Genomic DNA, 24,291 nt, shown 5'->3' with positions numbered 1-24,291 from the left:
GTGCAGAATGGAGAGGCGGCGTGTAGCTCAGAGGTAGATATGTCGTGTGATGGTTATAAGACTCCATCATATGTGGTCATGTGGGATAGAAAAAGAACACCCGAGGTGGTGGAAAGTTCGACTTAGAACGAGGCTTGCCGAGTCCCAGGGTCGAAATTTTCACCACCGAGGGTGTACTTTTTCTATCGCACATGACCACATATGATGAAGTCTTTTTCTCTCATTCATTCAGTAAATAAACCGTTATTTTACACGAATAGACAAAGATGGCTGAACAAGTAACTTTTTTTATTTGACCATTTTATTATAAATAAACTACACTATCATATTTATCATGTTTGTTTCATGTGTTAAATAAAATTTAACACTGCAAATTCACAAGATAGCTTTGATAATAAAGGTTTTAGTTACACAATATTAATTTAAAACTGTGTCTAATGACCTCACGTCACCACCTCACATTAATATGACGTCATATATTACCAACGACGTCATGTTAAAAGCAAGCACGTGATATCCCATGTAAGATAGAAATTTCTTACATGGCTTTATTTCATGGGATAGCTTTGTTCTATGTACCCGAGGATGAGAGAAAAAAAAATCATTTTTTTCTTTCTTTCTTTCTCCCATCCAAAACACATTGTTACGTCCTGTCCTGTATAGAAAGGAGAGCATGGATGTAACTCAGATGTAGAGGTGAAGTGTTACGGGTTATAGGATCGATACCCCGTCGGTAGACTGGCTCTTTTTGTGGGTTTTGTTTCAGTTCCCTTCTCCAATTCCAAATCACTGAGTTACGTCCTGCCCTTTATAAAACGTAGATGTGGAATGTAGGTTAGTGGTAGAGCGCTTGCCCGAAATGTGATGGGTTATAACATTGGAAGACTGTTTTGTGTTTTCCCCATCTCAAACAGTGCCACACAACTGGTACATCAAACACTGGGGTATGTACTGCCATGCCCTTGGGGGGGGGGGAGTTTGTTTTGTTCAGGGATACAAATAGAGCACATAGCTTTATTAATCATCGGCTATTGGATGTCAAACATTTCGTTATCTTCACAAATTGCCCAATGGGCCCATCGACAGAGATTGATCCAACACTGACCGCAGATCAGGCCAGTGCTTTATGTTCTCCCCGCACGTACACACACACACACACACACACACACACACACACACGGACACACACACACAGACACATACACACACACCACACACATACACACACTCACCACACACACAGACACACACATACACACACGTACACACACACACACACACAGACATACCACTCGCTTGAGGTGCTTGAATCAAAGGATTAATTCCCTCGGTGGGCCAGTTTTCAGATTATATATTATACATATGTTTTTCATCTGACCCATTACCCCACGATTGGTATTAAAGGTATTGGTATTGGTATGTGCTGTCCTGTCTGTTTCCTCAGAAGACAATATATTGCAATTACCAAATCTTGGACATACAATAGTCAGTGCTCTATATGTAGAGAAGACAGGGGTGTCGATGTTATCTGCCTCCTCTCCAGTGCGACATCACCATCATCTGACTGGAAAGATAAACGTGCTCTAGTGGTGTCACTAAACAAAGCAGATCTTTACCTGCAAGGTAGACAGAGGGGTCGATGTTATCTTCCTCCTCTCCAGTGCGACATCACCATCATGTGACTGGAAAGATAAACGTGCTCTAGTGGTGTCACTAAACAAAGCAGATCTTTACCTGCAAGGTAGACAGAGGGGTCGATGTTATCCGCCTTCTCTCCTCTGCGACGTCGCTGTCCTCATTCTCCAGACCCTTCTTTGAGATTCTACCCGACGGACAGATGAGGTACAGCAGTCGCTGCAGTAGGTGATATTCCAGCAGGATGCACAGCACCAGGAAGATGGCGCCCTGGGCGGCCATGGCTGCAAAGGGCTGCCCAACAGCAGGGGGGTCCCAGGCGAGGATATTCTCATTGAATGGCAGACATACATCGCCACAGTTTCCTGAAACAGAAATCACAGAGTGTATCACGTGGAACCAATCCTTGCTAAATCACAAAAGTCACACGATGTCAGATATTGCCATGGTTAGGGCGTCACATGGAGCCAATTCTTGCTGAATGATAAACGTTGCACGATGCCAGGTGCTAAGGATAGGGCATTGCTAAGATTAGGGCGTCACATGGAGCCAAGTCTTGCTGAATGATAAACGTCACACGATGCCAGGCGATAAGGTTCGGGCATTACTAAGGTTAGGGCGTCACATGGAGCCAATTCTTGCTGAATAATAAACGTCACATGATGCCAGGCGATAAGGTTCGGGCATTGCTAAGGTTAGGGCGTCACATGGAGCCAATGATCAACGTTGCACGATGCCAGGCACTGACGCTATGGGATATTCTTTTCTTCTTTTTTTTTTTTTTTTTTTTTTTTTTTTTTTTTTTTTTTGCATTTTGCATTTTGCCAGAATTGTAAACCAGATTTAATATAGATAGTTTGGGATTTCCGTCTCATAATCTTACACAGAGGGCATCCTTTGGAGCAAAAAAATTAAAGTTTGTTTTGTTTAACGATCCCACTAGAGCACATTGATTTATTAATGATCAGCTGTTGGATGTCAAACATTTTGTAATTTTTACATATATAGTCTTAGAGAGGAAACTCGCTACATGTTTCAAGTATCAAGGGATCTTTTATATGCACTATCCCACAGGAACAATAGCACATACGACGACCTTTGATGTACCAGTCGCGGTGCACTGGTGTGAACCCTTTGGAGAAAATTATTACTAAACTGTAAACGACACTCGATGTCAGGCACTGAAGTTTGGGGATTTTTTTTTTTTTTAGGATTTTGCCAGAATTATAAACATGATTTAATATAAATATATTGGGATTCCGTCTGATAATCTTACACAGAGGGCATTATGTGGAGCAAATCACTGCTGAATAATAAACTTCACACAATGCCAGTCATTGAAGTTAGGGTTATTGTTTTTGTTTTGTTTTCTAAATATATGCTTCTAAGATTCTGACAGAATTATAGACATGATTTAATATAGGTATCTTGGGATTCCGTCACATAATCTTACACTTTAGACCCAAAATCTGTGATTCACAGAAGAAGGGAATCCTGCTAAATTTTCGGCCTGTAATATTTAAAAACGTTGTTGTTGTTTTTTTAAAGATTATTTTTTAAATGTATCGAAAATGGTCAAACTTTCACTGAATGTATTTAATAGGATAAACTAATATATATATATATATATATATATATATATATATATATATATATATGCACACACACACACACAGTGTTCTCGCTGGGTAAAAATTAAAGGAAGGCGGCCACACCCTAAAAAAAAAAAAAAAAAAAAAAAACCCACCAAAAAACGTAAAGTAAAAACAAACCTTTTTTTTTAAATGGGGGTGGGGGGGGGGGGGAGCTTGGTGGTTGCCATGTTGTTGTGTGTTCATAGACTTTGTGGAAAGACATACTCCTTATTTTTATTACAAAAAGTTTATACGAAATACAAGCAGACTCGTCTTTTAATTGAACCGAAGATGTTATAACTGTTATCAGTCTGATATTCACTGGCAGTTCCGGTTTTGCTGAACCGATCCAAGTTTTAATATTATTATTTTAATAAAGATTTGAAGATATACGAAAAACAAAGAAGACATTTGTGTGATCCCCTAATGTCGAAAACATTTTTTGTTATTCCCATCTTCATCAAATGAATCGATCGCTGTGATAAAATATTATCGCAAACTGATAAAAAGTGGTTTCGTTTTTGTAGTGGCGGTGTATATATTATTTGGCATGATGAATGATTATAATGCTAAACACTACCACTTCCGGTGATTTTATAAGCGGTGATATCCCCTCAATACTAAAAGTTTACAATATGCTATAAGAACTGCTGAATAAACAGAATGACAGAAATGACAGAAAGTAAAAATTGTCAGTTACAATCAAATATATCTGTAACTGAGGACAAAATATCAGACGACAGTTAGTGGAAACAAAAGATAGAGTGACCGTTCTGATCACGTGGCAAATTTGGCGCCAAATAAGTGTGTGTTGTGGGGGGGGGGGGGGGGTGTTTCAGTCGGAGATTTCCAAATCCATAAAAAATTAAAATGTTTTCATTGCTCAAATAAAATATAACTTTTATTGTTTGTATTAAACATACAGATGGATACAGGTATGGGACAAAATAGAGGCTGTTAAAAATGCTATTAAATTACGTTACGGTAACTATCGTAAATGTTTCGTCAGTTGCTTTTTCGTACACAACGCGGCTTGTACGGCATTGGTAATATATGACGTCATACCAATGCGCATATCTAGTTTTAGATCGATATTTTGTTACTAAAACCTTCATTATTAAAGCTATCGTGTTAATTTGTAGTGTTAAATTATATTTAACACATGAAACAGACGCGGCAAATATCATAGTGTAGTTTATTTATGACAAAACGGTCAAATAAAGAAGATAGTTTTTCAGCCATCTTTGTTCGTGTAAAATGACGATTTGTTTATGGAATGGATGGGAGAAAAAGACTCCATCATATGTGGTCATGTGGGATAGAAAACGTATACCCTCGGTGGTGGAAATTTCGACCCTGGGACTCGGCAAGACAGCTCGAAATTTCCACCACGTCGGGTGTACTTTTTCCATCCCACATAACCACATACTATGATCGAGTCTATTAATCTATATTGGTAAGTTTTCAAAGTATTAATTGGAAAATAGTCCATATTTTACAAGCTATCTTAGCGCTATAAAGTAGTAAACCATCGCAACCTATCATATTCTAATGGGATGTGCTATATTGACGTCACAGCCTATGTTGCTTTTACAATTGTTTAGCGCTAAGATATCTTCGAAAATGCGTACCAAGGTTTTGAATCTACTGCACCGGATCACACGGCAGGCCTAACAGAAATAATTGACTTTAAATACATTTAACGTGGATGATGGTGCCGGGTATACATACCATTCAGAATTCTCCTCTACAGTGAGATCAGAGCTGACTTATAACTTACCCTTACAACTTGTCCTCCTAGAGTGAGAACAGAGCTGGCTTATAGCTTGCCCTTACAGCATGCTCCGCTAGAGCAAGAACAGAGCTGACTTATAGCTTACCTTTACAGCATTCTCCTCTAGAGTGAAATCAGAGCTGACTTATAGCTTACCCTTACAGCTTGCCCTCCTAGAGTGAGAACAGAGCTGGCTTATGACTTACCCTTACAGCATTCTCCTCTAGAGTGAGAACAGAGCTGACTTATAACTTACCCTTACAGTTTGCTCCACTAGAGTGAGAACAGAACTGGATTATAGCTTACCCTTACAGAATTCTCCGCTAGAGTGAGAACAGAACTGGATTATAACTTACCCTTACAGCTTGCCCCCCTAGAGTGAGAACATAACTGGCTTATAGCTTACCCTTACAGCATGCTCCGCTAGAGTGAGAACAGAACCGGATTGTAACTTACCCTTACAGCATGCTCCGCTAGAGTGAGAACAGAACTGGATTATAGCTTACCCTTATAGCATGCTCCGCTAGAGTGAGAACAGAACTGGATTATAGCTTACCCTTACAGCATGCTCCGCTAGAGTGACAACAGAGCTGGATGATAGCTTACCCTTACAGCATGCTCCTCTAGAATGAGAACAGAACCGGATTATAACTTACCCTTACAGCATGCTCCGCTAGAGTGAGAACAGAACCGGATTATAACTTACCCTTACAGCATGCTCCGCTAGAGTGAGAACAGAACCGGATTATAACTTACCCTTACAGCATGCTACGCTAGAGTGAGAACAGAGCTGGATGATTGCTTACCCTTAGATAATTCTCCTCTAGAGTGAGAACAGAACTGGATTATAGCTTACCCTTACAGCATTCTTCTCTAGAGTGAGAACAGAACTGGAGTATAGCTTACCCTTACAGCATGCTCCTCTAGAATGAGAACAGAACCGGATTATAACTTACCCTTACAGCATGCTCCGCTAGAGTGAGAACAGAACCGGATTATAACTTACCCTTACAGCATGCTCCGCTAGAGTGAGAACAGAACCGGATTATAACTTACCCTTACAGCATGCTCCGCTAGAGTGAGAACAGAGCTGGATGATTGCTTACCCTTAGATAATTCTCCTCTAGAGTGAGAACAGAACTGGATTATAGCTTACCCTTACAGCATTCTTCTCTAGAGTGAGAACAGAACTGGAGTATAGCTTACCCTTACAGCATGTTCCACTAGAGTGAGAACAGAGCCGGATTATAGCTTACCGTTACAGCATGCTCCGCTAGAGTGAGAACAGAACTGGATTATAGCTTACCCTTACAGCATGCTCCGCTGGAGTGAGAACAGAGCTGGATTATAACTTATCGTTACAGCATGTTCCACTAGAGTGAGAACAGAGCCGGATTATAGCTTACCGTTACAGCATGCTCCGCTAGAGTGAGAACAGAACTGGATTATAGCTTACCCTTACAGCATGCTCCGCTGGAGTGAGAACAGAGCTGGATTATAACTTATCGTTACAGCATGTTCCACTAGAGTGAGAACAGAACCGGATTATAACTTACCCTTACAGCACGCTCCGCTAGAGTGAGAACAGAGCTGGATTATAGCTTACCCTTACAGCATGCTCCAATAGAGTGAGAACAGAGCTGGATTATAACTTACCCTTATAGCATGCTCCGCTTGAGTGAGAACAGAACTGGATTATAGCTTACCCTTACAGCATTCTTCTCTAGAGTGAGAACAGAACTGGAGTATAGCTTACCCTTACAGCATGTTCCACTAGAGTGAGAACAGAGCCGGATTATAGCTTACCGTTACAGCATGCTCCGCTAGAGTGAGAACAGAACTGGATTATAGCTTACCCTTACAGCATGCTCCGCTGGAGTGAGAACAGAGCTGGATTATAACTTATCGTTACAGCATGTTCCACTAGAGTGAGAACAGAGCCGGATTATAGCTTACCGTTACAGCATGCTCCGCTAGAGTGAGAACAGAACTGGATTATAGCTTACCCTTACAGCATGCTCCGCTGGAGTGAGAACAGAGCTGGATTATAACTTATCGTTACAGCATGTTCCACTAGAGTGAGAACAGAACCGGATTATAACTTACCCTTACAGCACGCTCCGCTAGAGTGAGAACAGAGCTGGATTATAGCTTACCCTTACAGCATGCTCCAATAGAGTGAGAACAGAGCTGGATTATAACTTACCCTTATAGCATGCTCCGCTTGAGTGAGAACAGAGCTGGATTATAGCTTACCCTTACAGCATGCTCCGCTAGAGTGAGAACAGAGCTGTATTATAGCTTACCCTTACAGCATGCTCCGCTAGAGTGAGAACAGAGCTGGATTATCACTTACTCTAGCATGCTCCGCTAGAGTGAGAACAGATCCGGATTGTAACTTACCCTTAAAGCATGCTCCACTAGAGTGAGAACAGAACTGGATTATAGCTTACCCTTACAGCATTCTCCTCTAGAGTGAGAACAGAACTGGACTATAGCTTACCCGTACAGCTTGCTCCACTATAGTGAGAACAGAGCTGGCTTATAGTGTACCCTGACAGCATGTTCCACTAGAGTGAGAACAGAACCGGATTATAACTTACCCTTACAGCATGCTCCGCTAGAGTGAGAACAGAGTTGCTTGTAATTGAGTTTGGCACACGCCGCCAACACGTTTTGGTTCATTCGAAGATCAATAATTGCTTTCCCGAAGCAGAACTGTGGCATGAGACCAGTCATGACATGCCCGACGATTTCAACCGTCTGCTTGTGCTCATCAGGCAGCATTCGCAGAATAAGCCATGCTACCTGTGATAACAAACCTGTTAAAAGCAATAAGAAAGAAGAATTTGCATAATAAACCATGCTATCTGCGAGCACAAACCTGTTAAAAGCAACAAGAAAGAAGAATTTGCACAATAAACCATGCTACCTGCGAGCACAAACCTGTTAAAAGCAACAAGAAAGAAGAATTTGCATAATAAGCCAAGCTATCTGCGAGCACAAACCTGTTAAAACCAATAACAAAGAAGAATTCGCACAATAAGCCATGTTACCTGCGAACACAAACCTGTTAAAAGCTAAACGATGAATAACAGGACATTTGAAATTTCCTTTTCATTTTCTTTGAACTTAGAGGGAATAAATATCCTGACTTTTCAGCGATTGTTCAGTATATATATATATATATATATATATATATATATATATATATATATATATATATATATATATATATATACACACACACACACACACAAAGAAACAAATTAAGCACCCCCTGTATTTTTCACAATGACTTGTCTTACGAGGTTTGGCGTTGAAAGCCTGATAACATAACCTCGGAAAACAAATGTTTTGCAAGAATACATCTTTGACAGTAATATGCTGTATGTGAGCCCAAAACTGAGGCACAATAAGTATGGAGGTGCAGAGTCAGAAACACAAGTCAACATCATGATTGATGATGAAAAATATCATTTGAAGTTCACAGACGACATTCATGACACAAATCATCAATAGCAGCTTCCACCCTTCGTCTCATCCCTCCAGTAAGTCGTCTGATCTGCTGCATGGGCAACTGCTGCCATTCTCGATGAAGAGCTGCCTCTAATTGTGCCGGAGTCTGTAGAGGTGGGATCAGTGCCTGTACTCGACGCCCCAAGATGTCCCAAACATGCTCTAGTGGGTTTAGGTCAGGACTCCTGGCCGGCCAGGGCAGGGTCGTCACAGCTTTAGTTTGGAGTAAACCTGTTACTGCTCGGGAACGATGTGGCCTAGCTTTGCCATCCATGTACAGAGGTCTGGTGGCGAGTGGATGGTTGTCAAAATGCGACACAACAACTGGTTGCAGGACGTTACGAATGTACCGATCACCACTGAGGTTGCCTTGGATGGTGACAAGATCCAGCTTATAATCATGTGATAGGCAACCCCAAATCATTACTGAACCTTCACCACACAAGGTCATAGGTCGTATGTTCCTGAGTGTGTAGGCAGCATTTTTATGTCTCCAAACTCTCAATCGGCCATTCGTGACATGGAGCAGGAACCAGCTTTCGTCGGACCAATGGACTCTTCTCCAGGACCTCAGATTCCAACACCACGCTAAATGGCGTCTCCCATGATGATCAGCAAGAAAGGGACGCTTGATGACCCTTCTGGCCTTCAATCCCACAAATTGCAGACGATTCCTCACTGTTCTGGGTGACATCCGTCTATTGGGTAACCATTGGCTCTTCAGAACAGGAGACGTAGCAAAGGGTTGACGACGTATGCGCCGAAGCAGGGCCCTGTCCTCGCGCTGTGGCGTCAGCCACGGTCTCCCTGGCCGTGGGAGATCCTTTACAGCATTGATATGCCCGTGTTTTCGTATCAGTCTGCTGATTATGGTATAATGATGCCCCATTTGACGTCCTATACTTTTGAAGGTCATGTTGGTCGCATGCATATCAATAATACGCCATCTTTGGGCCTCTGATAACCGTCGACGTGCCATATTCAACAATTACACTTCAACAATGCAAGACAGTGATGTTAAATGGCAACAATTGCAGTGTATTGATACTGCATTTTGAGCACAGCATGGGTGGCATGATGGATGTGCATGTTGTTCTGTTGTGGGACGTCACAATTGTCATTGTACTCTCCTATTATTTCGATGGAACACCATTCTTGACATATTCGTCATGTAATTTGCAGTTTTTACGAATGGGGCCATTTCAGTACTAATTAAATCTAGGGATGCTTAACTTTTTTCTTTGTGTGTATATGTATATATATATATATATATATATGTATATGTATATGTATATATATATATATATATATATATATATATATATATATATATATATATATAAAGATAGAATTTCACAACGTTTTAATGGAATAAGCGCCTTTTACCCGTGACGGGTTCATCAGTTCCATATACATGACGTCATCTACAGCGGGAGGTAAGTTCGATGACGTCATGACAATTCTTACAATAAAAAAATGCATACCACAAAGCTCGTGACAATGATAATAACTGGTAACTCGTTTATTATCCTCCCGTTATATATGAAGAGCTTAGATGCAAAACGCTCCATATCCATTTTTTCTGTTTTGAGTAAATGAGCATTTGTTCTTGAAACCTTCTAATAAAATGAAATCACAGCAAAAATCCGAATATGGATAAAGAATGATAAACTGAAATATTGAGCAAAATTTCAAAAATCAAACTTTATTAACTTTCTTATAAAATACAATTTTTTAATTTATTTTGTTTCAAAATGCTCCATATCCATTAAACACTTTGGATAAAAGATTTCATAACTAACGACTAAAAGCAGGATTTTAAAATGTGCAATGTCTTGAATATTAACAAACATAATACTGAACAAATAATTTAACTTTTGTGACATAAAAGTATTTAAGTTTGGCGGGTTATTTTGTCATAAATGAAAAAAAATATCACCCAATCCCTTCCGTTGTAATAGTAGGTTTCCCCATGTTTCTTTTGCATAATGTAGTCCCAAACAATGGATGGTTTTCAGTATGAAGTTGTTTTTATACACTGTTTTGGGGCGGTGTGGGGCCAGAGATGAAAGTTCATTAAATTCAATCGTCTGAGGTGAGTTTACCTGCCATGCATACATTTACTACAGTACCATGTGTGCACGTAATCAATGGCGTTTTGCCGTCGCCACTGTGAAGCATTTTTTTTTTTTTTTTCACGCTTGTGGGTCTCAGGATTTCTTATACGCTTCCTTCCAACTGACAATAATACAACTGGCTCAGCGATTTCATCAAAGTCGTTCATTTTACTCTCGGTATCAAATAAAAACTACAAAAAATCCCGCGCGTTAATCTTCATTACCTGGGCGCAGCCATTTTGGATAAATGGTGTTCTCTAATTAGCGGATGGAATATGGAACGTACTGTCTAAAAACTGGACTGGCGCATGGAGCGATTTGGAAAAAAAATGCTTTTTTCATGAAGTCATTGGATGGGTTAAGGAGCGTTTTGACCAATTTCCGGAATAAGGTCTTGATTTTAATACCAACTAGCTACCAAGACTGCATGTTAACTCAGTTTGCACCAAAATGGCGTATGGAGCGTTTTGCATCTAAGCTCTTCATATATTCCCGTTTGAGCTACTTACAAAACAAATATTAGGACGACCAGAAACACAAATATATATATATATACATACATACATACATTGATATTCTGAAAAAGAAAATAGTCGTCTCAAAATGTTATCGGCCAAAAACATCTTACAATACAGCAAATTTAATACAGGATAGCTTCTTTAATAATAATAATAATAATAATAATAATAATAATAATAACATTTACATTCTGCATTATTCATATCCTATCAACATTGTTTTAAAACCTTAAATTTAAAGTGAATCTGCTCGAAGCAAAAGTTAGTTCTATCCATGACAAAATTTGAAATGTCGTGGCCATGTTGAATGTTGTCGATCATCTTGGAAGTTGCTAAAATGTATATTGTATGCCAATATTTGTTAAGCAATACCATTATATGCATATCATCGGCTAGTTTTGCATCACATTAATGATATAACTTCAACTGGAGACGTTTATCAGAAATTACTGTTAAGCTTTGTTAAATCCGTCTTACGTTTCTTAATGCAGGTGTTCGCGGCGGGCGTTTCCGTGGTCTATGCAACGGTATTCTAATATGCAAAGGTTTTCCAAAATGGTTGACCAAAACAGGAAAAATGTTTTACTTTGTATTAATCTCAAACTGTGAAAATAAGGTCTTGAAACGATTAGTACCTTTCAAAAAACAAAAAATACATCCTTATAAAATTTAATGCACAAAACAAAACAGTGAAAATATTTTCAAAAAAACATTTAGAATTAGGTCTGCTTGCCGATAAAATGATATTTATTTCTGTTAATTCCTATAAGTAGATACACATTTGAATTTTTCAAAAGGATAATTAATTAGTTCCAGAGTGGGTATGCTAAAAAAATTTAACAGTTTTGTTTTAAAAGGTAAATGAAAAACGTTTGGCAGCTATATCTGTTCGCAACAAGTCACTTTTCAAAGACGTTAGCTAACGTTCGGTTTGCTCGCAGCGAACAGTCCGTTTCTTGACGCTAACGACAAAACATTTTGCGAATGCCCATGTTAAGAAACGTAGGGCTGGATCATGGCAGCTACTTTGAATTAGTATCACATTTGAAGTTACTAGTATTGTATGATATTTACATTCTATATTATGCATATATATTAACACACGGTTACAAAAAAAAAAAGAAGAAAAAGAGTACAGTTTGTTTTATTTAACGAAGCCACTAGAGCACACTGATTTTTTATCTTATCATTGGCTATTGAACGTCAAACATATGGTCATTCTCACACTGTATTTTAGAGGAAACCCGCTGTCACCACATAGGCTACTCTTTTACGACAGGCAGAAAGGGATGTTTTATTTGCTCTTCCCACAGGCAGGATTGCACAAACCATGGCCTTTGTTGAACCAGTTATGGATCACTGGTCAATACAAGTGGTTTACACCTACCCATTGAGCCTTGCGGAGCACTCACTCAGGGTTTGGGGTCGGTATCTGGATTAAAAATCCCATGCCTCGATTGGGATCCGAACTCAGTACCTACCAGCCTGTAGGTCGATGGCCTGTCCACGACGCCACCGAGGCCGGTACACGGTTACAAGCTAGCAGATAATGGTTACTACAATATGTAACAAAAGGTTCTATATACGACAAGGTATGAACATGCTGTGACCACTATGATATTTATGGGACCATTTTGGATGTTACGATTGACAGTCCACGCCTAAATCTGTGAAACATTTTAACAAAAATACATTTACTGACTGTGACTTAACTAATTCAGGCTATATAACACTTATAGTAGAGAGAAATATGTTTCACATAATGACCGCCAATTGTGTCAAGGTGAATATGGGTCCCAATCTTAAAATAACAATTTGTAGAATCATTGCGGTAAATTTTATGTTTGTGCAATCAAATGCACAGTACCTTTGTATCTAACGTTTGTGAAATTCTATACTGCATTATAAATCTAAAACAAATGTTGAAAAATTATATTTTAGTTTGTGAATATATCGTTTTAATTTAATAAAATTCACGAATTAAACAAGAAATCACAATAAAACCACTACAAAAAACCTGGTCGTGATAATCGCTGTACTAAGTAAGTATTGTATTGTATTGTATTGTATTGTGTCTGTGTGTGTGTGTGTGTGTGTGTGCGTGCGTGCGTGCGTGCGTGCGTGCGTGCAAGAGAGAGAGAGAGAGAGAGAGAGAGAGAGAGAGAGAGAGAGAGAGATGTGTGCATTGTGTGGTGTGCGTGCATGTTCCTGTGTGCGTCCACATCTGTGTTCAGACGTGTAATAAATAAAAATAAAAAAACGGAAAGAACAAAACGAGCAAACCACAAACCCATGAAGATGGTCAACACCAGACAACAGGTCAGTCCCGTGGCCGGCGACTTGAACAGCAACTGTACCAGGTACATCTGTGGAAGCACTGCCCACCCATGCAGGAGAAAGTCGGCGACGACGATGGCGAAATTCGGCCACCACTCCACATACACGTCGGGCTGGAATCCGAGAAATACGCCCAGCATCACGGCGCTGGTTAGAGTGTAGATCAGGTAGTCCCAGGCCCAGGTGGAGACCCAGAAGATGAACGGGCTGACGCCGCTGACTACCTGCAGGTGCTTGGCGCCCACCTGCCGCTCGTGGATGAGGAAGAAGACGACGCTGGCCGTCAGGAAGGACATCCCGAAGCCGAGCAGCAGTGCAACAATGAATCCTGACACTAAGTCCAAAGTCAGGTTTTCGCGCTGTTCTAATTCTCTCTCCATGGGAAGCGGACTGTTGTACGCCACGATCCCGTGGTCGTCGTCCTTGGTTACGAAGGCGGCGACGGCATTCATGATGTACGCCATGGAGATGGGCAGGGTGTGAATGGGCTGACCGTTGTAATACGCAGTGGCGTACCGCCTGACGATCCCAGCATTGGGCCCGGCACGCTCGTCGAATTCCGCTCCTATCATCACACGTTTGTTGTAGCTCGCCAGACCCATGTCCTCTGCTTTCTTGAGGAAATAATCTGAGATGTTTCTGTACATCTTCCTGTCAATTCGATCGGGTTCGTGGTCTCTCGAAACCAGGCTGCTGTACACGTCTGCTAAGTGGGACGTTTCTTCCGAGCTGGTTACTCCGGATGTGTACGGAACCGATGTCTTGCCAAACGGTGCCAGGGATAGTTTCATCGAAGGCACTTCGGCATCCTTTGTGTTATTAGCTGTATCAACAAACATTGCTAAAACAGCAAAACTAATGGGCAGCAGCATCTGGAACAGTCCCATTAGGATGGTTCGTTTGGTGTATATAGCTTTCTTAACGAACAGTGCCTTGAACCGGGACCGCCCTAGAGAACAGCCTGTTTTCAGAACCACGCGGCGAATTGCTGTAAGAATATAATGATATATGATTTAGTCAATATGTGTGACGGCATACTACATTTGTTTCAATTGTGGGATGAGGACATATTACTGATGAAGGCTACTTGAGACCGATGACCAAATAACAAATTAAAATGTTAATTTAAGTGTTATAGAATAAATGAAATTCACCATTCGTTTTTAATATGTAATATATATATATATATATATATATATATATATAGAGAGAGAGAGAGAGAGAGAGAGAGAGAGAGAGAGAGAGAGAGAGAGAGAGAGAGAGAGAGAGAGAGAGAGAGAGAGGATTCGTCACTCGTATTTTTTAATATGGGAAATATCAACCTCTGCCTGTTAAACTGTATTTGTCTCAGCAGAGCCTCGACAAATACAGATTAACGAAGCCTCGGTTGATATTTCCCATATTAAAAAATACGAGTGACGAATTCTATTTATCATATCACTGTCAATTTTGTTTATTTTCCACTTAAATGATTAATAAACAAAACCCCAACGCTCGGACGTAACAATCTGTTATGACGTATGAATACATGTACATGTCAATCACTCAGCTGATAATCGGTTTGTCAATACACCTTGAAGGTTATCTATGCTTTCTGAAACTAGGTTAAAAGCGGAAACAAAGATTGAAGCTAGTTAAACAATTTAATACTAATTTAACAGTTTTATATATAAACAATGAAATTATAATAAAATAATTGACAATAGCCAAATTTTTCAAAATAACTTTTCGCGGTATTTTGCTGAGTACTACGTCATTGTCAGACATAGGCCTATCTACGTCACTGACCTATTTAAGGGCTTCATCAAGTTCAGTCTGAGTCTGAATCACTGTCGAAAATGATTCTTCGTCGTTTTAGGGTTCAACAGGACTTTTAGGCTAAGCCACATTTATTACGATGTTGCCCCCACTGACATTGCCTCCAAACATGGTGTTCACACCGCCGCAAATATTGATGATCTTTGATTGTTTAGAATTTAAGTGTCGTCGGATTTCCTTTGAAGACGAACACGCGGGAACCAAACTTGAGTATTCACCAGATGTAGATGGCGCTGACAGAATGTGCGACAGTTCTTTGTGTTGGTCGTGATTTATATGGCAGTATGCATTAACTGAATGGATATTTTTGTGTCCTGTTATCTGCATGATTTGATGAGCAGGAACGTGATTGTCGTTCAGTTTTTGGACCAGATATTTGTGTGCAGAGTGCTTCGTCAGGAGTTTAGTGGTACAAATATTACCACTCGAACGCATGTTTTTCATCAGTCCAGCAAGTTTATTTCTACTAATGCATTGCCTGAGGAACCACTGTTCTCCTGCTTTCGGCATACCGAGTGTGTGTGTAGCAATGTAGAATGGGTCGTCAGTTTCGCGGTCGTTTTGAAGAATAAAACTTGAAAACTTCAACGGGACATCGAAGACGAAGGGTATTTTGTGTGTTTGCCTACATTTTTGGAATAACGTCTCTGCAATCGCGGGGATTTTCGCCAGGGCGGGTTTTTTCCTGCCTCATGGACAGCTGTAAATATTCGTGACCATCATCGTCATGCAAAATTGAAACGCCACCCCAACGCATTTTATAGTGATCGTTCACTCCCCAGAGGCCAAAATGGATGGCATTGAAAAGCCAGAGACAGTTTATTACACTCATAGGCTTGTTAATACCAATGACACCATTTTCCCACAACTGTTCAATCTCGTTGTCATTAAGTGGGTCGGCACGCAGAGACAGACTGCCCAGTCCGGATTTCTTGAATTCAATTTTTCGGGATTTTAGGACCTCTCTGGATTGTGAAAATTCAATAGATGATGTTATTGAAAATCCATATCGCCTACGTTTCAGTGTTCTTTCGATACTGCTTTGGAAAGAGGTAAGACTGTTCGGTTCCTAATGTCCCCCGGTTTCTTTTCGTACACTGATGTAAAACTTGCACAGAATTACATCGAGTTCTTTCGGGGGGCATTTCATGTATTGGTCTGGACTCATTGATCGATTGTAGATAGGTTTTCAAAAATGTGCTTGTCGTATAGAGGTTTTTTGGCAGTATTCTTATTTTCATTTTCTGTAATGACATTACCAATCATCGTATCATCTACTTCTACAAATCTACGAGTTTTGTTTTTGGGCCTGCCGGATTGTGGCGTCTGCTTCGATGTCCGTGGATCTACCCTATCCCCTGTTTGCACTAACTGTAAACGTTCTGGTGACAATTCAGCTTGATAACTGGACCCGTCAATCATAACTATATAATTACCGGAAGGTAGAGTTGCTTTCATTGTAGCACTTCCTTTTTTATCGATAGTAACGCTATCTCCGACTTCAAAAGACGCCATGTTTGTTTGTCAACAATTTTGACAGGTGAAAATAGTTCTACGTTTTCGGTATATAATTTGCATAATAATGTAATTTGCATACTTATGTTCTAAATATTTGCATACTTATGTCTCAAAATATGTGATTTATGTAATGGGCGTGCCCAATGCTATTCCTTAGTAGTGATGTGATATATATATATATATATATATATATATATATACATATATACATATATATATATATATGCCGAGACTACCGAAGTTTATATATATATATATATAGTGAAACGGAATATGCCCGTACTTTGATCAAATACAAAAAACACAGTTGAATTGTAAATGTCTTATTTACAAATTAACACAGCGGAAATGGTTACTTCGCTAATTTATAATAGGTTGCAAATAGTGTCAGGTTTCAGAATGAATTTATATAATTATAATATTCTGTAAGTTAAGAAATAATTATTAAGAAACAAGAAAGTATTCTTAATTGGCTGTTCTACAAATAATAATTATGAAATAGCGAGTATTTGCAACCTATTTCTGGGTTCATTATGGTGGACTGGGTACGACGAACATACACAGAGAATGACGTCATGTACCAGCGGACACGTAGGCAGTCAGTCACGTGGTACACTTCCACCCGTATAAAAGAGGCGGAGCGCAGAGCTTTCACTGGCTTGTGGATTCCCCAAGTCCGAAGACACACAGGATGGAACTTAGAACCAGCAGGAATGGAATGGTCACCAGTACACAAGGAAATGGGATGCAGATATGCATAGGAAATAAACAATTCATCGCTTATACAAAAGGGATGCATGGTGCATAAGAAGCACAGTAGAGTGCACAAGTACGCAACAGAGGCGCAAAGGAGCGCACGAGAGTGCTGAAGGATGCAGTAGAGGTGCATAGGAGCGCAAAAGAGCGCACGGCACAAAAGGGCGCATGGCGCAAAAAGGGTGCAAAGGAGCGCACGGCACAAAATGGCGCAAAAGGACTAAAAAGGACGCAAAAGAGCGCACGGCGCAAAAGGGCGCATGGCACAAAAGGACGCAAAAGTGTGCATGGCGCAAAAGAGAGCACGGCGCAAAAGGACGCAAAAGAGCGCATGGTGCAAAAGGGCGCAAAAGGACGCAAAAGAGCGCACAGCACAAAAAGGGCGCAAAAGGATGCACGGTGCATAGGAGCGCAGTGTGAATACAAGTAAAAGGAATTTTAGCAAACTACCTAATAGATAGGGATACTTAGTGATGAATCCCAAGAAGTCTATGTGACGTTTGCGATCCTGTACGCTACATCATTTTGGTGACACTGTGAGCAGACCAGATAGGAAGTACAGAAATAGGGACTTCTGACTATCGGGTTGGATGCTGATGTTCACAATATAGATGTACCTAGGGAGTTGCAGACCGCTACCGATCCATTTCCTGCTGATTATCCTTGGACGGGAGTGCTTGGTTGTGCTGTACTTCTAATCAAGACGAGGACTTGTAGTTCGTCTACCGGAGACACACGGGCTAAAGGGCTCTCTACCCGAAGAAACCATAACGAAACCATAACCTTCGTGTTTAGGCAGGGTGCCCCGTTACAATATATATTATATATATATATATATATATATATATATATATATATATATATATATATATAGAAATTTCGGTATTCTCGGCATACACAAATTAACAAAGACTTCATTGATATTATCCATATCAAAAACCACTTAGAACACCAATCCCAACATATCTGCATCAATTTCATCATCTAAACTAGAGGAATAATTATGGATAACACTATCCTACAAGATCGATTATGGATTTCTATAATCAATCATCACATCAGTAGAGAACAACCGATCAATGTTTGATTATAATCGGCCATTGGAGCGTCACTAGTAAATGTTACTGTTAAAGGAGTCGTTATCGTCGGAAACGTGAACAGTCGTTATCTCAGAATGTTGTTTAAATTGTTTACTCTAATGAACACTGTATTTGTGGATGTTACCGTTAAAGGAGTCGTTATCGTCGGAAATGCCAATGGTTGTCATCTTGGGATAATGTTTCTCACCAACAGATTCATCATCACGTGTTTCGGCCTGCTCACCAACTCTGACACAAAGCAAATACAATATACTTCAGTAGTCATTCTACTTGCTTGGACATGGAGCAGTAGACAGGCAGGCACATAAGCGCGGAAAACATACACATGCACAGAGAGAGAGAGAGAGAGAGAGAGAGAGAGAGAGAGAGAGAGAGAGAGAGAGAGTGAGAGGGGGAACGAGAGAGGGGGTTGGAGAGAGAGAGGAGAGGAGAGAGAGAGAGAGAGAGAGAGAGAGAGAGAGAGAGAGAGAGAGAGAGAGAGCGAGAGAGAGGAACTGTTCATAAAATTAAATTAAGTTGAAAAATACACATTAGACAATTAGCTTTGATCTTCTCCGTGATTCATGTTCTATAACTAAGCAATATATAACTAGTGCTCGTAAATGTAAGACTGCTGAATGCAACCGTGAATATGAATGACAAAACCACAATACATGACGAGAGTCGTATCACTTCACAGTGCAGAGTCAAATGAATGTCTGGCAAATTAGTTATTGATTCCATGAGTCACTATCCAGTGTCTTGTATATAGGGGCCACTCCCGAGGATGGTTTTTTCACTGGATGTTTCATCATTCTGGCGAAGCAACAAAAAGGACTGTCACTCCCAGACATAAGCGTACGAGACAGGAGGGGGGGGGGGGGGGAAGAAAAAACATCAAATTCGGGCAAAAATTATAGAGATATTCGGCTAAAAGGTGCTAACCTGACACCTTTTTACCATACATTTCCATCATTCCACCTTCAAAATTTGTTGTAATCCATGAAAAAGTAATTAAACTTCCGTTACATTCAGTACAATATAACGTCATCCCATTGGTCCTGACGTAGCAACGGGAATTTGTTCATATCTTGATGAATTTAAAAATTACGTCGTCAGGAAACGTCATACCTGGTGACGTCATTTTATGTTGGTAATTTGTATTGCTGAACATTATTGTTTTAAAATAAAATATGAACTTAGTATGTTTCAAATTTAATTGTAAGTATTGTCTGTTATTACTTTTACGTTCATCTGGGTATGAACAACAACAAAAAAATCATCGGCAAATTTATGTGAGAACGCCGACGCCAATTCACACAGTTTGCAGATGATTTTTGTTTGTTTATGTAAACGAAATAACAGACAGTCCTGGTGTGTGTAGTGGTTCATTTGCCACCCTATATAGCTGTTTGATTATAATACTAATTAATATAAATAAATGTTGTTTTTCAGATTCAGGCATTTAAGAATTGACCGCAATTATTAGTAGGGTTAGTAGGCGTGGCTTAAATTGTTTTGGTTCATCGAGATATGAACGAAAAAAAATAAGCACCTATGGACCAATCAGATTGCCGTAAAGTGTGTAGATGCAAAGAAAATTTAATTATTTTCGTTTAATTCGGATAAAAACAGGTCTGCCCCCTGACACCCCCCCACTCCACCCCGTACAGAAATGGGGTTTTGCCCGTGGGAGGTGCCCGTACACCTATGCTCCCAGACTAGTTTCCTAATTGCTGCGATGACATGCACTCATGAATTACTGTCGTAACAGTGATGATATCAGGTGTTCGCGAAATGTGAGCATGCTCTGCCCCACAGGTGGTACTGCCACTACAGCTGTCAATAAATACCCAATGCATGTAAATGTCCAACTGCTAAGTGCAACCTTTAACTTTGTTAATTTGGTGCCTAGAATAACCAGTAGTCTGGAGATGTGCACCTGCACACACTACCCGACGCGGCGTTTAATCTGGGCACAGCAGCAGAGTTGACACGATTCTGTCACATCTTCTCCCATCACACACTTACCGATTTCCCCGTCAGCAGTAGTCTGAAAATGTGCACCGGCATACACCAGCCGACGTGACATTCTGCTCAGGGCAACACTGGAGTTTAAACGTTACTGTCGCATATTTACCCGGAACACACACACACACACACACACACACACAGAGAGAGAGAGAGAGAGAGAGAGAGAGAGAGAGAGAGAGAGAGAGAGAGAGAGAGAGAGAGAGAGAGAGAGAGAGAGAGAGAGAGAGAGAGAGAGAGAGAGAGCTACCGATTAAGGCTTATGAGACCGTCGAGTCGGTGTTAATCGGTATGTATGTGACAAGCATAGTTGTACATGAAAGAGTAAAAGAGCGCACGGCACAAAAAGGGCGCAAAAGGATGCACGGTGCATAGGAGCGCAGTGTGAATACAAGTAAAAGGAATTTTAGCAAACTACCTAATAGATAGGGATACTTAGTGATGAATCCCAAGAAGTCTGTCTATGTGACGTTTGCGATCCTGTACGCTACATCATTTTGGTGACACTGTGAGCAGACCAGATAGGAAGTACAGAAATAGGGACTTCTGACTATCAGGTTGGATGCTGATGTTCACAATATAGATGTACCTAGGGAGTTGCAGACCGCTACCGATCCATTTCCTGCTGATTATCCTTGGACGGTAGTGCTTGTTTGTGCTGTACTTCTAATCAAGATGAGGACTTGTAGTTCGTCTACCGGAGACACACGGGCTAAAGGGCTCTCTACCCGAAGAAACCATAACGAAACCATAACCTTCGTGTTTAGGCAGGGCGCCCCGTTACAATATATATATATAAATTTCGGTATTCTCGGCATACACAAATTAACAAAGACTTCATTGATATTATCCATATCAAAAACCACTTAGAACACCAATCCCAACATATCTGCATCAATTTCATCATCTAAACTAGAGGAATAATTATGGATAACACTATCCTACAAGATCGATTATGGATTTCTATAATCGATCATCACATCAGTAGAGAACAACCGATCAATGTTTGATTATAATCGGCCATTGGAGCGTCAATGAGAGACACACAGAGAGAGAGAGAGAGAGAGAGAGAGAGAGAGAGAGAGAGAGAGAGAGAGGAGAGAGAGAGAGAGAGAGAGAGAGAGAGAGAGAGAGAGAGAGAGCTACCGATTAAGGCTTATGAGACCGTCGAGTCGGTATTAATCGGTATGTATGTGACAAGCATAGTTGTACATGAAAGAAAGAAAGAAATGTTTTATTTAACGACGCACTCAACACATTTTATTTACGGTTATATGGCGTCAGACACACACACACATACAGACACACACACAGACACACAGAGAGAGAGAGAGAGAGAGAGAGAGAGAGAGAGAGAGAGAGAGAGAGAGAGAGAGAGAGAGAGAGCTACCGATTAACGCTTATGAGACCGTCGAGTCAGTGTTAATCGGTACGTGTGTGACAAGAATAATTGTACATGAAAAAAAAGAAGAAATGTTTTATTTAACGACGCACTGAACACATTTTATTTACGGTTATATGGTGTCAGACATATGCTTACGGACCACACAGATTTTGAGAGGCAACCCGCTGTCGTCACTACATGGGCTACGCTTTCCGATTAGCAGCAAGGGATCTTTTATTTGCGCTTCCCACAGGCAGGATATCACAAACCATGGCCTTTGTTGAACCAGTTATGGATCACTGGTCGGTACAAGTGGTTTACACCTACCCATTGAGCCTTGCGGAGCACTCACCCATGCCTCGACTGGGATCTGTACCTAGTACCGGAGATTTGACGCGACTGTCACATCTGTTCCCCGCGAACACCAACTGACTAACATCGACGCGACCGTCCACTTTGTTCATTTGGTGCCTAGACTAATGTTTGGCACACACCTAACGATTAAGTGTACGTTCTTCATGAAGTTAAAGTTAAAATTTGTTTTATTTAATGACACCACTAGAGCACATAGATTTATTAATCATCGGCTATTGGATGTCAAACATGTGGTAATTTTTATACTTTGTCTTAGAGAGGAAACCCGCTATAATTTTGTCATTAGTAGATTTTTTATATGCACATACCACTGCCTTTGATATAGCAGTCGTGATGCATTGGCTAGAATGATAAATACCCCAATTTGCCCACAAGCGTGGATCGATCCTAGTGTTTTACCGCTGGGCTATGTCCGCCCTTGACGTAGGTCATGAAGTCACATCACTTTGTTCATTTTGTGTTTAGACTAACGCTTGGCGCACACATAACGATTAAGTGTATATGTTTCATGAAGTCACATCACTTTGTTCATTTGGTGCCTAGACTAATGCTTGGCGCACACGTAACGATTAAGTGTACCTGCCCCATGAAGTCACATCACTTTGTTCATCTGGTGCCTAGACTAATGCTTGGCACATATACCGATTAAGTGTACGTACCCCATGAAGTCGCATCACTTTGTTCTTTTGGTCCCTAGACTAATGCTTCACGCACACATAACGATTAAGTGTACATATTTCATGAAGTCACATCACTTTGTTCATTTGGTCCCTAGACTAATGCTTCACGCACACATAACAATTAAGTGTACGTACCCCATGAAGTCACATAACTTTGTTCATTTGGTCCCTAGACTAATGCTTCACGCACACATAACGATTAAGTGTACCTGCCCCATGAAGTCACATCACTTTGTTCATTTGGTCCCTAGACTAACGCTTGGCGCACACATAACGATTACATGTACGTACTTCATGAAGACCTCCTCCATCGTGGTTGCCGTGGCGCCGAACGTAGCCACGCCCAGCTCTGCCTTGTGTTCTTCCACGTGGTTGAAGAGGCTCACGAACAGGTGCGACTGGTTCATGGGCAACAGGTAGGTCAGCTCGGCACTGATCTCGCTCTCCAGTATCACCTGCGGGATGATCTTCTCGATCGCTTTGGTCAACTCGTGGACATTGCAGTTGGAATCCTTCTCCACAATCATGTGATAACCAGTTCCTAGGAGAACAACAATCATCATCATATCACAACCTGCACAGCCTTTATTATTAGTCGTATTTGTACTAATATTAGTAATGCTGCTATTATTATTATTATTATTATTATTATTGTAGTAACAGTATAATAGGAATAACACTAGTAGCAATAGCAGTTTTTCTCCAGAATATGTTTCTGCAATTATGTGATAAACAGTTCCTGGGAGAACAATGAACATCAGCATATTATCACAACCTGGAGTAGCAGCAGAAGTAGCAAGATGTAGCAGCAGTAGCAGCAGAAGTACCATGAAGTATCAAGAAGTAGCAGCTGTAGCATCATCAGTAGCAAGTAGCAAGCAGAGGTAGCAGTAGTAACAGAAGTAGCAGCAGTAGCAGCAGAAGTAGCAGAAATAGCAGCAGTAGCAGCAGCAGTAGTATCAGTAGCAGCAGTAGCAGCAGAGGTAGCAGCAGAGGTAGCAGCAGTAGCAGCAGTAGCAGCAGTAGCAGCAGAGGTAGCAGCAGAGGTAGCAGCAGTAGCAGCAGTAGCAGCAGAGGTAGCAGCAGAGGTAGCAGCAGTAGCAAGCAGAAGTAGCA

The 24,291-nt window shown here is 40.7% G+C and overlaps 1 protein-coding gene across 1 annotated transcript in view; it reads right to left on the bottom strand.

Moving 5' to 3' along the window:
* LOC121373619 (phospholipid-transporting ATPase ABCA3-like) overlaps nt 1–24,291 on the bottom strand; it is a 213,937-nt gene that overhangs the window by 17,355 nt on the left and 172,291 nt on the right. Inside the window, exons 12-16 of the mRNA XM_041500319.1 lie at nt 23,467–23,716; nt 18,851–18,954; nt 13,488–14,522; nt 7,647–7,865; nt 1,735–2,000 (exon numbers count right to left, since the gene is read on the bottom strand). Coding sequence (XP_041356253.1) covers nt 1,735–2,000; nt 7,647–7,865; nt 13,488–14,522; nt 18,851–18,954; nt 23,467–23,716 — 1,874 coding nt within the window. The remainder of the gene's footprint in view (nt 1–1,734; nt 2,001–7,646; nt 7,866–13,487; nt 14,523–18,850; nt 18,955–23,466; nt 23,717–24,291) is intronic.

Source organism: Gigantopelta aegis, chromosome 5 (assembly GCF_016097555.1).
Source record: "Gigantopelta aegis isolate Gae_Host chromosome 5, Gae_host_genome, whole genome shotgun sequence".
In the NCBI taxonomy this organism is placed as follows: Eukaryota; Metazoa; Mollusca; class Gastropoda; order Neomphalida; family Peltospiridae; genus Gigantopelta; species Gigantopelta aegis.
The sequence above is the reverse complement of the archived record's forward strand: the minus strand, read 5'-3'. Positions and strand labels throughout refer to the sequence as shown.